Raw genomic sequence first — 12867 nt, 5'->3', positions numbered from 1 at the left:
TTTGGGCTAATAACTAATCTTACGGAGCCCACTAGACAACTTCTATTATTAGCCCGAGAAACATAGAACCACGTTTGAAGAATTAATCTAAATAGTTGTCCACTTAATTTCTTAAACTAAAAATAGCGCGAATGTATAATATATTATAACTGTTTATAATTAATATATAATCTATATATACCGGTTAGAAAAACTAAACATTGAATTTGGCGGCTATTTATGATATCCATTTTTTCCAAAAAAATTTAGGATTAGTGACAATCACGTTTAACTGATGAGATATGTATTCATTAGCTTAAGTTAATTAAATATTTTTCATTTCAACTTTATCCTTGGTATTTTTATCATAATCATTATCATAAATTATATAGTGATTTTTTTACTTTTCCCCCACCCCTTTAGGGGCCGATTAATGCAGATTCTCGCTTGAAAGTCCTATTTGGCGTAAACGCGGCAAGCATTCATCTGCATAGCTCTTTTTTTCTTTTTCTTTTTCTTTTTCTTTTGCTTCTTCTTGTTGATCATATGTTAATTGCCTAAGTGGGCGTTCGGAGATAAGAATTGTAAAATTCCGAAAAAATAGAATAAAAAATTCAAGTGAAAATGGTATTTAAAAATTAAAATTGTATTTGGACATGAATATAATTTTGGATGGTTTTTTAATTTTTGCGAGTGATCTGGTGAAAATTTTAAAAAATAAGTTTTTAGACTTCTTCAAATTTTCAAAAAATTTCAAAATTCATCTTTGGCCAAACGGGCTCTAGCTCGTCTATAATGTGAGTTTTAGGTAGTTTTACTAGTATCTTTGCATTAATATCTCCTGCTGTTTATTGCCTTTTTGTTTCAACTGCACTATAGCGAACAATATTCATGCAGCACTGCCGTAGCTACATTGTTATTAGGGTGGTCCATCGAACACTTGTCATTGAAAAATTATATGATATGTATAGATCATATATACCACTTTATATGACCAAAAATTATATTTGAACGCTCGACACAGCTAAGAGAGGCAGCCAGTGGCTAGGCTTTGGTCTGATCTAAAACTGCGTATTGAGAGTTGACTGTTTGTTGTAAAGTAAGAGCAGATTATAGGAATTTATTATTGAAATCGATAATACTTGTGGTGGCATGTTGAAGTATTAACTGTGGGAAAGAGACTGAACCATTGAGATTGAGCATCATCTCTTCACCCATTTCAGTCATCTCTGCTGTTTGCCCCTTATCCTCTTCAACCAACAGTGTACCAATCTTTTAATGATTGGGGTCCAAAACAGCTCTTCCCTATAAAGAGTGCCAAATCTACTACATTAGAGGTTAATTAAGGCCTCCCTCATTATTACTTGAGGTCCCAGTGGTCGGAAACTTCACAAAAAATTTAGGTGTACAGTTTAGTTATGTATGAATTAATCACATCAAGCACATTCACCCAACTCACTGTTCAACCTTTTATTCATAATGAGTCTTTTCGGAGCAGACAGTCGAATAATGATCATTATTGAAATTTCATTCCTTAATTCCGCCATTTAATTATTCCTAAGAATGCAGCTCGAGCTTTTAATGAAACCGAACCTAACTTCTGTCCCTAGGAATTCAGCCTACGCTTAAATTCCTTCCCTCTTAAGGGTGGATAGAACAAGCAATTCTAATTCCAGAAAACCTTCTCATTCCACCTCCTTGATAATAAGCTTTCAGCTTTTCTCCTCAGTCTATTTCCTCCTTGCAAATTTTCTGTGCATAGGGTAGGGTCAGAATAATCAAGATATTAGAAACAGAAAAACATATCTGGATAAAAAACTAACTCATGGAAGTCAAACGAAAAAAGTGATGAATGTCCCTATTTGTTTCATAGCCATTTAGCCTTTTGTCTTCAGCTAACAAGGAACAAATCAGGTTTGTCTGTCCCCTATATTTTTCATTTATTTGTAAGTGTGACAAAATACAAATTACTTTATAGTTTAACTTCTTCAAAGAAGCCAAACAAGTTGCAGTATCTCTTGCTGCGCAGATAGAAAAATCAGATGGAAGAGTTGTACAATAAGATAGAGCCACAAATGCTGCTTAAGAAAACCATCCAGAAGACCAAGAATTTCCTCCACAAAACTCCCCGTAATCTCAAGTCCTTTCTCTTTGGAGGTTCCCACAAGCTACCTAAAGCTGCTCGTCACTTCAATCCTTTTTTCTCCGGTAGCAAACGAATCTCGAAGTGTAGCATTCCGGAGTTGGATGATTTATACCGGAACTACTATCAACAAAGGCATCAGCTCGATCACAATGACATTCTTGATAGAAAGAATGCTGGCAAAAGTACAAAGAAATCTCAAGGGATTACTGAAGGAGAACGTAGCGAAAGCCAGAGGAAAATTGCAGTGCGGTTTGGTATGAAAGACATTGAAAGAGAAAAGAGAAAGGAAGAGGAGAAGAAAGGGAGAGAGATCTTGACACGAAGCACAAGTAAAGGGAGTCTTAGGATGCTGCAGAAGATGGAGGAATTAGAAATGATGGATAGGGAAGACATGGATCACGAGCTAGATATAGAAGAAGTGCTCCACTACTACTCTCTGCTAAACAGCCCAGTTTACGTTGACATTGTTGACAGATTCTTCATGGACATGTACACCGAGTTCTCGTTTCAAAAACGATCAGGCAGTCTCAACAATTCAATGCGAAGACTTGGTCCTCTCAAGCTCTAAAACAAACAAGTATACCGTTGTGTGTGCCTATGAGATTGTGAGTGGTGATGCAATTTCCCATCTTTTACTTGTCTTTCCTGTTTGCCAATTGTTATTCACTTCATATCAATTAAAAGATCCAGGAATGTGTGTGTTTCTTTACTATTTTGTTGGTGTAATATGATATTCAGAGTATAATTCTGGTCAATGGATACTTTTACTGGAATGTGCTTTCTTAAGAGACAACCTGACCTACTGATTGACCATAATGAGAGCTCGAATATGCCATTAAGAAAAGTGACCGAGCTAATACTGACAGATTAGTGTCTTTTAAGCCTGTCAAATTCGTGCAAACAAAACCAGTACGCTTACAACTACCATGCACTATGATATCACAGAAATTTCAAGAAACGAGTAAGTGGAACTGAGATGAGGCAGCTCAATGATAGAGGGACCAAAAACCAAAACTGCAATAGGCTAAACAAGTGACCAAACCATTGATCTTTTTCAGGAAACTTTCCGGCAATCTTTGCGAACCTGTCCCATTGGTGCAGTGAGAACTCCCAAGTTGGAAAGCTTCATCATTACCAACCCGAAATCTTTGTGAAACAAAGACACATCTGAAGCATAAGCTTGGACCCAAGTTTTAGTTTCTTCCCCTGTAGTCAGCTGCTGATCCACATAGAGTATTCCCCTGCCTTGTAGAAGACTGCGGTAATATAGTGTACCAAAATTTGCTCCTGGTCCTTCATAGTCCATCTTCATTGCTGGCTCCTCAACCAGTGCAGATGCTAATTCATCCATAATAGATGATGGTGAAGGCGATGATGAAACTAGTTGGGATGGCGATTGTGCTTTTGATGCAGGAGACATCAAAGAGGCTTGATTTGTGTTGCATTTGGACCTCAAGAGACTAACAAACTCCGAGTTCATAGTAGGGTCGGAGCTATTAGTCCCGCTGAAGTTGTAGAGCCTGTTGATGAAGAACTTGCAGTGGATCACTCCAGTGCTGTGAGCACCTGTTGCAAATAACTCTAATCAAACACTACCTAAATAAACACCAGATTTCATCTGTGTGTAAGTACACCGAACTTAAGATTCCTACTAGTAGTAAAAAAACAATACCTAAGAGGCTTACTGCCTCCCTTTCATCGAAACCTTTGGAAGAGAATGACACAATCATCTTGGAAAGATCATCCTGAGGACTAGGAAGCTCAAAAGTTGCAACTTCTCCGAAGGAAGCCACACTGTCTCTCCTTCCTGTTTTCAGCGGGTAGAAAGGGCCACCAGTCTGAAATTAATGAAAGTTTCTTCATTTGTGAGTTGTGTGACACACACACACACACAAAAAAAAAATAATAATAATAATAACAGAGAGATAGAGGGCTTACCAAAATAACACTTTCTCTAGCAGCCAAAACAACAGTATCAGCGCAAGAAACAACTCCTGGACAAGCTTCTTCAAGCTCCGATTTAATGATATCTATTACGTCGAAGCCCTTCAATGATTCGTTGGGAGGAGATTCTTTCTCGCTATGAAATCCTTCAGCAGGGTCCAGTAAAACCGAGGCATCACACCCCTGTTATTTCGCATTGATTGATTAGAAAACAATGAGTCATCACAACCGAGTTTGACTTCACAAGCACAATAAGAATTTTTTCCCAAGATAACATGCTCCAAATTCATGCTTCGCCCTTAGACATTCACTATACTATTTGAGTTGGAAAGGAGAAAACAAATTGATTTCTCACGATAAAGAGCTCATTTGTAAGCTCAATCAGTAACAAATGAACATGCGAGAAGAAGAGCTCACGCTAGTTGCGCCAATTAGTAACTCACGTTAACCAAAAACCAAAAAATTGAGTCACATATACAACAACTAGGGGCGTTCATGGTTCGGTTTGGATCGATTTTTCCCTAAAAAGAAACCAAACCAAGTAAGTCGGTTTTTCAAATATTAGAACCAATCCAAGCCAATTAAGTCGGTTTTTCGGTTTTTTCTTAAATATAAGACATACACTACCAAACACATATTTCGTCGATCACATTTTCAACGTAACACTATTAAATCAATTGCCCTTTGAGAAATCTATTATTTACCAAGATATATTGATGATAATCGAATCAAATAGTGATGAATAATTTAAGGACTCAATTAAAAATATATTATTTTTAACATGAAATAGATTCTTACACTTAACAAAAGAAAACTACCAATCAAACTAGAATGTAAAGGTAAAGACATATACTAAAAGTGCAAACGATTAACATTTACTATAAAATTATTGAAACGTTGTATAAAAGTATACATATATATAGGTGTAATAATAAATTAAAATAACTACTCCTATATTCGGTTTGGTTCGGTTTTTTTTTATTAAAACCAAAACCAAACTAAATTTGATCGGTTTTTAAATTTCAAAACCAAAACTAAACCAAACCAAAAGTATCGATTTTTTTGGTCGGCTTGGTTTGGTTTTCGGTTTGGTTCGAATTTTCGGATTTTTATGAACACCCCTAGCAACGACAAAACAAAAAAAAAAGAAAAAAAGAAAGAAGGATAGAAACCTGTCATAACGCCTCTGTTTTATCATTGATCGGAAAGCATTCCAAATCATGAGAATTACAAAAGCTCAATTTAATAAACTTCCTCGATAAAAATCAAACAATATTACGAGGACTGATTAAAAATACTTCAAACTCACGCTTCGCCATTGACTATTAACCCTAAGTTTAAGTTGAATTAAATTGCACAGCCAAAAATGAAAAAATGCAGTGATGTATTAAAATAAAAGCAGCAACAAGAGATTATAGAAGACAAGTAGTTTAGGAAATCGAAGGAAAATGACCTCAACAATCAAAATACTTCAAACTCCGTTAAGTTGAAACAGCGTAACCAGAAACGAAATAGTGCACTGATATATAAAAGCACAAGCAGAACAAGATACACTATTATACAAGTAGTTTAGGAAATCAAAGGAAAATGACCTCAACTATAAAAATACTTCAAACTCCTAACATTGAAATATCATAATTAATCAAAAACCAAAAAATGCACTGATGTATAAAGCACAAGCAGAACAAGATACTATTATACAAATAGTTTTAGGAAACTGAAGGAAAATGACCTCAACAAAGCAGTCGTGGAAAGCAAGTCTCAACAAAGCAGGAGCAATCTGTGGTCGCTTTTTGAAAAGATCTCGAACACTTGATCGGATGATTCGCTCAGCTTGAGGACAAGTTTGATGGTAGTAATCGTATTTCAGGGATTCCCGAGCCCCTGTTTGTTGCTGGAGCTTCCTCTCCACATGAGAAGTAGTAGCGAACATAGGAAGAGGCGGAAATGAGTCAACATCGAAGATATAGTGAGATTCATCATCAGATAAGGAGCAATATTTGTCGTCATGAGAAGAAAACTTGTTATTGGTATCAATGTCGTCTTGGTTCTGCAAAGAGATGAGAATACACAACAGAAACACTAGAAAACTCAATTTCCGCGTAAAATCCATGGCAAAATGAAACTTGCACAGGATTATTTGATAGCTTTGAGAAGAAGAAGGCGGTTTTGAGCAGGAATTGAATAATTGGTAATGGAAATATAGTTTGTTACTTGTCAGTGAAGCTGGCTAGCTGCGTACCGTAACTAACTCTCACTGCCTTCATAAGAATGCTCTTTATCATTCCTCTATTTACATTTATGCCATCACGCTGCTTCACCGGAGAAGGTGGCTAATAGCCCGTTTGCCCGAGCTGCAAAAATGAGAAGTGTTTTTTTTCAAAAGTATTTTTATTAAAAGTACTTTTGGTGAAAATCAGTTTGTGTGTTTGGCTAATTAGTTTGAAAAGCACTTTTGAGCAGCAATTAGTGTTTGGCCAAGCTTTAAAAAACTGCTTCTAAGTGTATTTTTCTCAAAAGTGTTTCTCAAAAAAGTGCTTTCTGAGACAACCTACTTTTTTCTACTTATCCAAAAATGCTTCTGCTTCTCCTCAAAAGCACTTTTTTCCCTTCCAAAAGCTTGGTCAAACTCTTCAAATTTTGGCCAAAAGTGCTTTTGGCCCAAAAAAACACTTTTGGCCAAAAAGAAGCTTAGCCAAACAGGCCAAAAAGAATGAAATTAGTACCAAGTATGAATGTTATTTAGCGAGCCAATTAATTGTTTTTTACGATTTATAATACATTAACAATGAAATTGTGATTTAAATGGAGTATTAGTTTCTGTACTCTCTAATAGCCTGTTTGGCCAAGTTTCTCAAGACAAAAAAGTGCTTTTTTTCCCAAAAGCACTTTTTTTCCTAATTTGAGGTGTTTGGCCAAGCTTATTTGGGAAAAAAAAGTGCTTTTGGGAAGAAACAGAAGCAGTTTCAGAGAAGCAGAAAAAAGTAGTTTCTTTCCAAAAGCAGAAGCAGAAGCAATTTTGGCTTTTCTTCTTACCTAAAATACCCTTAACAAAATATAGTATATACCAAAATAACTCTTAAACGTAATACTTAGGATATTAATTTATAAATATTTCTTCTTATTTTTAGGAAACTTTCTAATATATAGTGTCTTTAGGGGTGAATGCTTTTATATTTGTTGAAGGAATTTTAATATATTTAATTTATATTAAAAGAATTAAGTACTTTTTAATTTTATTTTCATATTTTACTTAAATAAAATGAATTTTTTTAATTATTGCATGTAATAACAAAATTTTGATATTATTTATATACTTATAATATTAATTATTAAGTAAATCTATTCATGTCCTTATTCGTAATTTGACACTTAAAAGCACTTTCTAGAAAGCTTGGCCAAACACAAATTATTTCTCAAAAGTGCTTTTCAGACTGATTAGCCAAACACAAACTGATTCTCTCCAAAAGTACTTCTTTCAAAAACACTTTTTTCAAAAGCACTTCTCAAAATAAGCTGATTTCTCCGGCTTGGCCAAACAAGCTATAAGTACGTAATATATCAAAAAGTTCCGTAATCGATGTCTAAGGTACACTGAGAAATTCATTTACCATTACACTGTTATTTTTGGGGATTGGAAAGAGTATTTTATACCATCACACTGTTATTTTTGGGGATTGGAAAGAGTATTTTATACCATCACAATGTTATTTTTGGGGATTGGAAAGAGTATTTTAAGTACAAAAATGCAAGAGAGGTGGGAGGGAAGGCGAAACTTTTCCAGCATAGGAGCTTATCTATATTTATATTATATTAAAAGTACGAATGCCCTTAGCAAAATATCGTTTGCCTTTTTTACCCTTTAAGACATAGAGTTCCCATAGGACAATATAGTAATTTAAGTATTTCATAAATATTTAAAAATATCACTTAATTAATTTAGTTTTCGAATTTTTTGGTAAATTTTTCTTCAATTATTTGTTATTAAACTTTGCCTTAATTAATTGGTTAAATTTTGTCACGTTTCTTACCTTAGGAAACTTAACAAAAAAAATTTCCTAAACTTTTACTCTCATTAAATTTTGTCCCGTTTCTAACCCAAGGAAACTTAACAAAAAAAATTTCCTAAACTTTCACTCTCATTAAATAACAGATTCCCTTTACTTTTTGGAGTATTAAATAAGTTATTATATTGCCTTAATTATTTGGTAATAAAAATTTTGTACTGTTGCATAAGGAAAGTTTATTGTGAAATTGCACAAGGAAAGTTTATTGTGAAATTGCACAAGGAAAGTTTATTGCATGGGTAAAATGGAACCATCATTATTGTGGTTCCGTTGCACACAAGGAAAGTGTTTAGAATTTGACTTCGTCCAGGGAAACATTTTAGTAGAAGTTTTTATTATTTGGTAAATTTTTCTTGTCTCTTTGACCTACACACAAATTTACTTTATATAATTCCTTTTATGTGTCAAGTTGTGTACCATAATACTTCTATAAAAGAAGCTACAATGTCACTATTTAATCATCAAAGTTCGCCCTATTCCAACATCGCGATTTCAGGTGTTGTTTGTTTTTACTAATATCAACATCTTTTGCTACTTTGTATTTTCCAAGCACATTTGCATGCACCAGTTTTTAGTGTTGTATCAATAATTTATTTTTATTGTTGCATCAATAATTTTTTTATTATATAGTTTTTGTTTCATGTTTTAGACTTGGCTAATTTCACATCTCACATAATTTACAAATTTTATTACAGGTTATTGAAGAATTGCAATTCATCACAGAAAATCGGTTAGACATTCGATCTAAGTCTTATCACTTAAATATTAGTATTATTTATTTCCTTTGTTGTATAATTAATAATACTTATAATTGCTATGCCAGCTCAAGTTGCTTGTTTTAAAAAGAATTAAAAATTATACTATCTGCTTTAATTTGTGTTATATTAATACTACATGATTTGTGTTATTACAATTTCCATGCTTGAATCACTCAGATTTCAACAATTACTTCTGTTCAGGTAAACAAACTTCCTTATATCATAAAAATAATCAATTATTGAATTAGTCACTTTGATAACTTATAAAACTCTTATGCATGCTTTATTTTAGGTACACTTGCAGTGAAAAGGAATTGTTAGGCCAATGTGTCCCAATTAATAGTCTAAGAGTATCTGATTCAAGTTGGGTAATACGAGTGTTAGCGTTTGGGAGTGGAATAGTAAAAGAGTTCAACAATAAAACAAATCAAGGAACCCGAAAATTGTGACATTAGTTGACGAAGAGGTAATTGTTATTTTATATCAATATTTTATTTCATGTCTTTTCATATTATATTTTTAACCATCAGATTAACTTACAGTGAAATTTTTTACAGGGAACAAAAATTCACGCTACACTTTTCAATGGTTATATTGAGTTGTGGAAAAATTATTTACAACAAAACAAGATCTGTTATATCATAAACGGACGTATCAATAGTGCAAATCCGAATTTTCAATCAGTGCACAATGAGCTTGAGATTGGATTTAAGGAAAGTACGTTAGTTGAAGAAAGCAATAGTCACTTTTCGACCATTGGTTTTTCAAATAATTTTATTTCATTCGATGAGGCATCAAAGTGCACCAATGGAACAATTTTTGGTAAGTTGTTTAGATTTCATCCCATAATCTTTCACTAAATATACAAACAATATTTTATTTCTATTCTGCTTATTAATTTTTGGGTAATATATATATAATTGTTTTGATATTCTTTTTAGATATAGTTGAAATTTTAGTGGATATTAAACCCTCCATGGGAGAAGGTTCAAAGAAACGAAGGGAGATAGTGCTTATCAACGAGATGTAAGTTGGTAGTTTTAGTTCAATATGTTAAATGTTTCTTCGTAATTAAGATGAATGTTTAATATATTTAATTGTAAATTTCAGGGTTGATAGAAAAGACTGTAACCTTATGGAATGATTTCTCAGAGATAAACGGTCAAGTACTACAAAAATTGATTGATGAAAAACCTGTTGTTGCGACATGTGATATTAGGAAAACATCATATAGAGGTAATATATCAAGAACTTTGGTATTTTTTGTAAATTGTAGAATTTTTTATTATATTTAACTTTTTTTTATTTGTGAAGGAAATTTTTCTATATCTACTACGTACGTTAGTATAATGATAAATCCAAAGTTTGAAAAGGCGGTAGCTCTCCAAAAATGGTAATATTTGCTTAGGTTTTTTTTTTTTTTACGTTTAAGCAATCTTAGTAAAATATATTTATTATTATTTACTAATTACACAATATGCAGGCATGACTATAAGAAGGCAAAAAACATAGATATTAGTTCATTGCCAAATATACAACTGAAAAATGCTCGAGAAGTAAAGATTGAGGACATGAAAGATGATTCGTTCGACAATAAAGAGGTAAATTCTTCCAACTACTTAATATTTATACTTTTTAAAAATGTCCTATCTAACCTATTTTTTTTAATATTTATTTGCAGGATACATATTTTAAATTTAATGCAAGAATAAAAGATATAATGAACAAAGACGAACCATGGTATTCTTCTTGCAAGAAATGTTACAAGAAAGTGGACGTTATAAATAATATTACAAAATGTCATCGTTGTGGCGTCGAGAATGTTGATTACCAGGAAAGGTAAAACAGATAAAAAATTCAATTTTTTCTCTACATTTTCACATATCAATAAATGAGCTAATTGTTTGATTATTTATGAATTTGTAGGTATATTCTAAAGCTTGAGGTGTTTGATAAGAAAGAACGTTATTATGTTACACTGTTTGAATCCACAAGATACTTGCTTGGTTGTGATGTTACAACGTATATACAATCAATATCTCAAAATGTCAGATTATTTCTTGATTACACCATTACAAAATATACAAATTAGTGACATTTATGTGGTTTGAATACCTTATCCAATCTTAACTAATTTACTCTTTTTTGTACAGAAAGAAGAATCCAAATTTTATCGCAAATTGGTGTTGAGTCTGGAAAAAAAGTTCACCTTTCTTGTCAAAATTGATTCCAAAAATGGCGGCGATCGAGATGGAAGACGATTTATTGTGGAGGAGATCTAGGAAGTTGAAAAAATTGCTGCAATTGAAATAGATGAAGAGATACAAACGGAAACAGGAATTAAGAAGACCAAAAAAGTCGAAGAAGACATCAACAACCCAATAATTTGCAAAAAAGTTAAAATTGAAAAGGATTAGTGTTGTTGCATTCTCTAAGAAATATAAGCTCTTTTTTCCCCGTATTCTAGATAGTTATTGATCGTTGAAGTTTCTATTTTCTTTTAAACAATAAGGAACAACTTTTGCTGGCATAGCATATATAATATTTAAATATCAATTTTACTCGGTGTATTCTTTGTACTGTGTGTGTTTTAGTTGAATTAGAATACAATATTAACTACTAATTGTATTCCACAGGCTATTATTTATTAACCACATATGGCAAAACAAGGTACATATAAACATAATTAACAAATTATGTTCTTTATAATTTTGTTAATTGCGGCATTAATTTTTTTAAAAAAATATTTCTTTCTATATGTATAGATCAAGGCAATGTTTCTTATGCCATTCGGAGATTTAGCAAATATAATGCTTTACATGCGTCAAAGTCAAATTATGAAAACAACAATATATATGAAGAACAAAATTCAGGTAAAATTACTAATAGCCTGTAGCAGTTTCCTTGGCAAAATTCACTTCAAGCTGCATATTTTAACATATTACAACAGATCAATACATAATCACTTTTATTCATGTATGTGTATTAATTATTTTTAAATAATTTTGGCTCCACTAAAATATTATAGGCTAAAAATGTTTATTTACTGCAACTTCTGCAAATGAAATTCTATTTCATTATAGCATAAATCAATTTAATTGTTGGGCCCATTATCCATCTAAAATCCTACTATAAATTCGTTACCCTTTACTTAGTTTTACGTACTCACATTTGATTTCAGTTAACAAGTATGGCTATCATATATGTGAAGGCTCTGGTGCTTATACAACTCTGATTGATCGTCTGTTTAATACTTGTCGGTGATTGATATGTTGTGCATTAAATGTTTTGTTTTACCATCTAAAGTTAAAACTAGCCATTTCTTGTGGATGCTTTTCCATGCTGACATATATAGTATAACCATTGATCATAGAAGAATGTCAAAGATGCTTTAGAATTTTGCCTTTGAAAAACATAGCGTATCAGCATGTGGAGTCCATCTTAATAGTATGGCCATTGACCATCTTAAGTTTTTCATGCTCAAATGGAACAAGTCCTCATGCACCTTGTCTCTTCATATAGCCTATTCCGCATGTGTCCATGTAGGATACCAATTATTCAGACAGATAAGCCATTTAATCTTGGACCGTTGACTACGGTAGCATCGGTCATAGAAGTACGGAGGTTAAAATTACCGGCGTTGAATGCTATAGTTGCGACGCCGGTAGCGGCAACTTTGTCACTCTCATATTTAGATTTCATTGATACCTTCGTCATTTTTGCCATAATTATTTTTTAAGGACCTTGTCTTTTTTTTTCTTCTTCTATTTATGAACCTTCGCATGTCGTCAATTTTTTTAAATATAATTAGTAGAATTTACTTTGGATCTAAAATATGCTTCTTATTTTTGGGAAATCTTGACTCAATCAATGGAATATATTGATATTGAAGAAAGAAGACCAAGGAAGCAACGCAGGATAAATTGGTTTTTGAAGGCTCTATCAAAAGAGTGTGAAATTGAAGGTAATATAC

General features: G+C 32.7%; 2 protein-coding genes across 2 annotated transcripts; one reads left to right on the top strand and one right to left on the bottom strand.

The window, feature by feature from the left end:
* Positions 1-2960: 2960 nt before the first annotated feature.
* On the bottom strand, positions 2961-6250 carry LOC107798000 (putative Peroxidase 48). The gene is made up of 4 exons (XM_016620926.2): positions 5802-6250; positions 4064-4252; positions 3798-3963; positions 2961-3691 (listed from the first exon to the last, which is right to left on the bottom strand). The coding sequence occupies exons 1-4, from the start codon at positions 6180-6182 to the stop codon at positions 3180-3182; spliced, it is 1248 nt and encodes a 415-aa protein (XP_016476412.1). The 5' UTR covers positions 6183-6250; the 3' UTR covers positions 2961-3179.
* Positions 6251-9030: 2780 nt separating this feature from the next.
* On the top strand, positions 9031-11176 carry LOC107797997 (replication protein A 70 kDa DNA-binding subunit B-like). The gene is made up of 9 exons (XM_016620921.1): positions 9031-9095; positions 9187-9262; positions 9452-9716; positions 10005-10130; positions 10209-10287; positions 10378-10495; positions 10576-10733; positions 10821-10941; positions 11048-11176. The coding sequence occupies exons 1-9, from the start codon at positions 9031-9033 to the stop codon at positions 11174-11176; spliced, it is 1137 nt and encodes a 378-aa protein (XP_016476407.1).
* Positions 11177-12867: the final 1691 nt, after the last annotated feature.

This window comes from Nicotiana tabacum, chromosome 6 (genome assembly GCF_000715075.1).
Source record: "Nicotiana tabacum cultivar K326 chromosome 6, ASM71507v2, whole genome shotgun sequence".
Lineage (NCBI taxonomy): Eukaryota > Viridiplantae > Streptophyta > Magnoliopsida > Solanales > Solanaceae > Nicotiana > Nicotiana tabacum.
Note: the sequence above shows the minus strand (reverse complement) of the source record. Positions and strands in the feature narration are given on the sequence as shown.

Bases quoted from the DNA above. Each gene is read 5' to 3' on its own strand.
- LOC107798000 (XM_016620926.2), bottom strand. From the start codon at position 6,182: ATGGATTTTACGCGGAAATTGAGTTTTCTAGTGTTTCTGTTGTGTATT. The intron at 4,253-5,801 runs GTCATTTTCCTT...GCGAAATAACAG, and splicing joins TCCACGACTGCTTTGTTGAG to GGGTGTGATGCCTCGGTTTT. The intron at 3,692-3,797 runs GTATTGTTTTTT...TATTTGCAACAG, and splicing joins GGAGGCAGTAAGCCTCTTAG to GTGCTCACAGCACTGGAGTG.
- LOC107797997 (XM_016620921.1), top strand. From the start codon at position 9,031: ATGATTTGTGTTATTACAATTTCCATGCTTGAATCACTCAGATTTCAA. The intron at 10,288-10,377 runs GTAATATTTGCT...CACAATATGCAG, and splicing joins GCGGTAGCTCTCCAAAAATG to GCATGACTATAAGAAGGCAA. The intron at 10,734-10,820 runs GTAAAACAGATA...ATGAATTTGTAG, and splicing joins AATGTTGATTACCAGGAAAG to GTATATTCTAAAGCTTGAGG.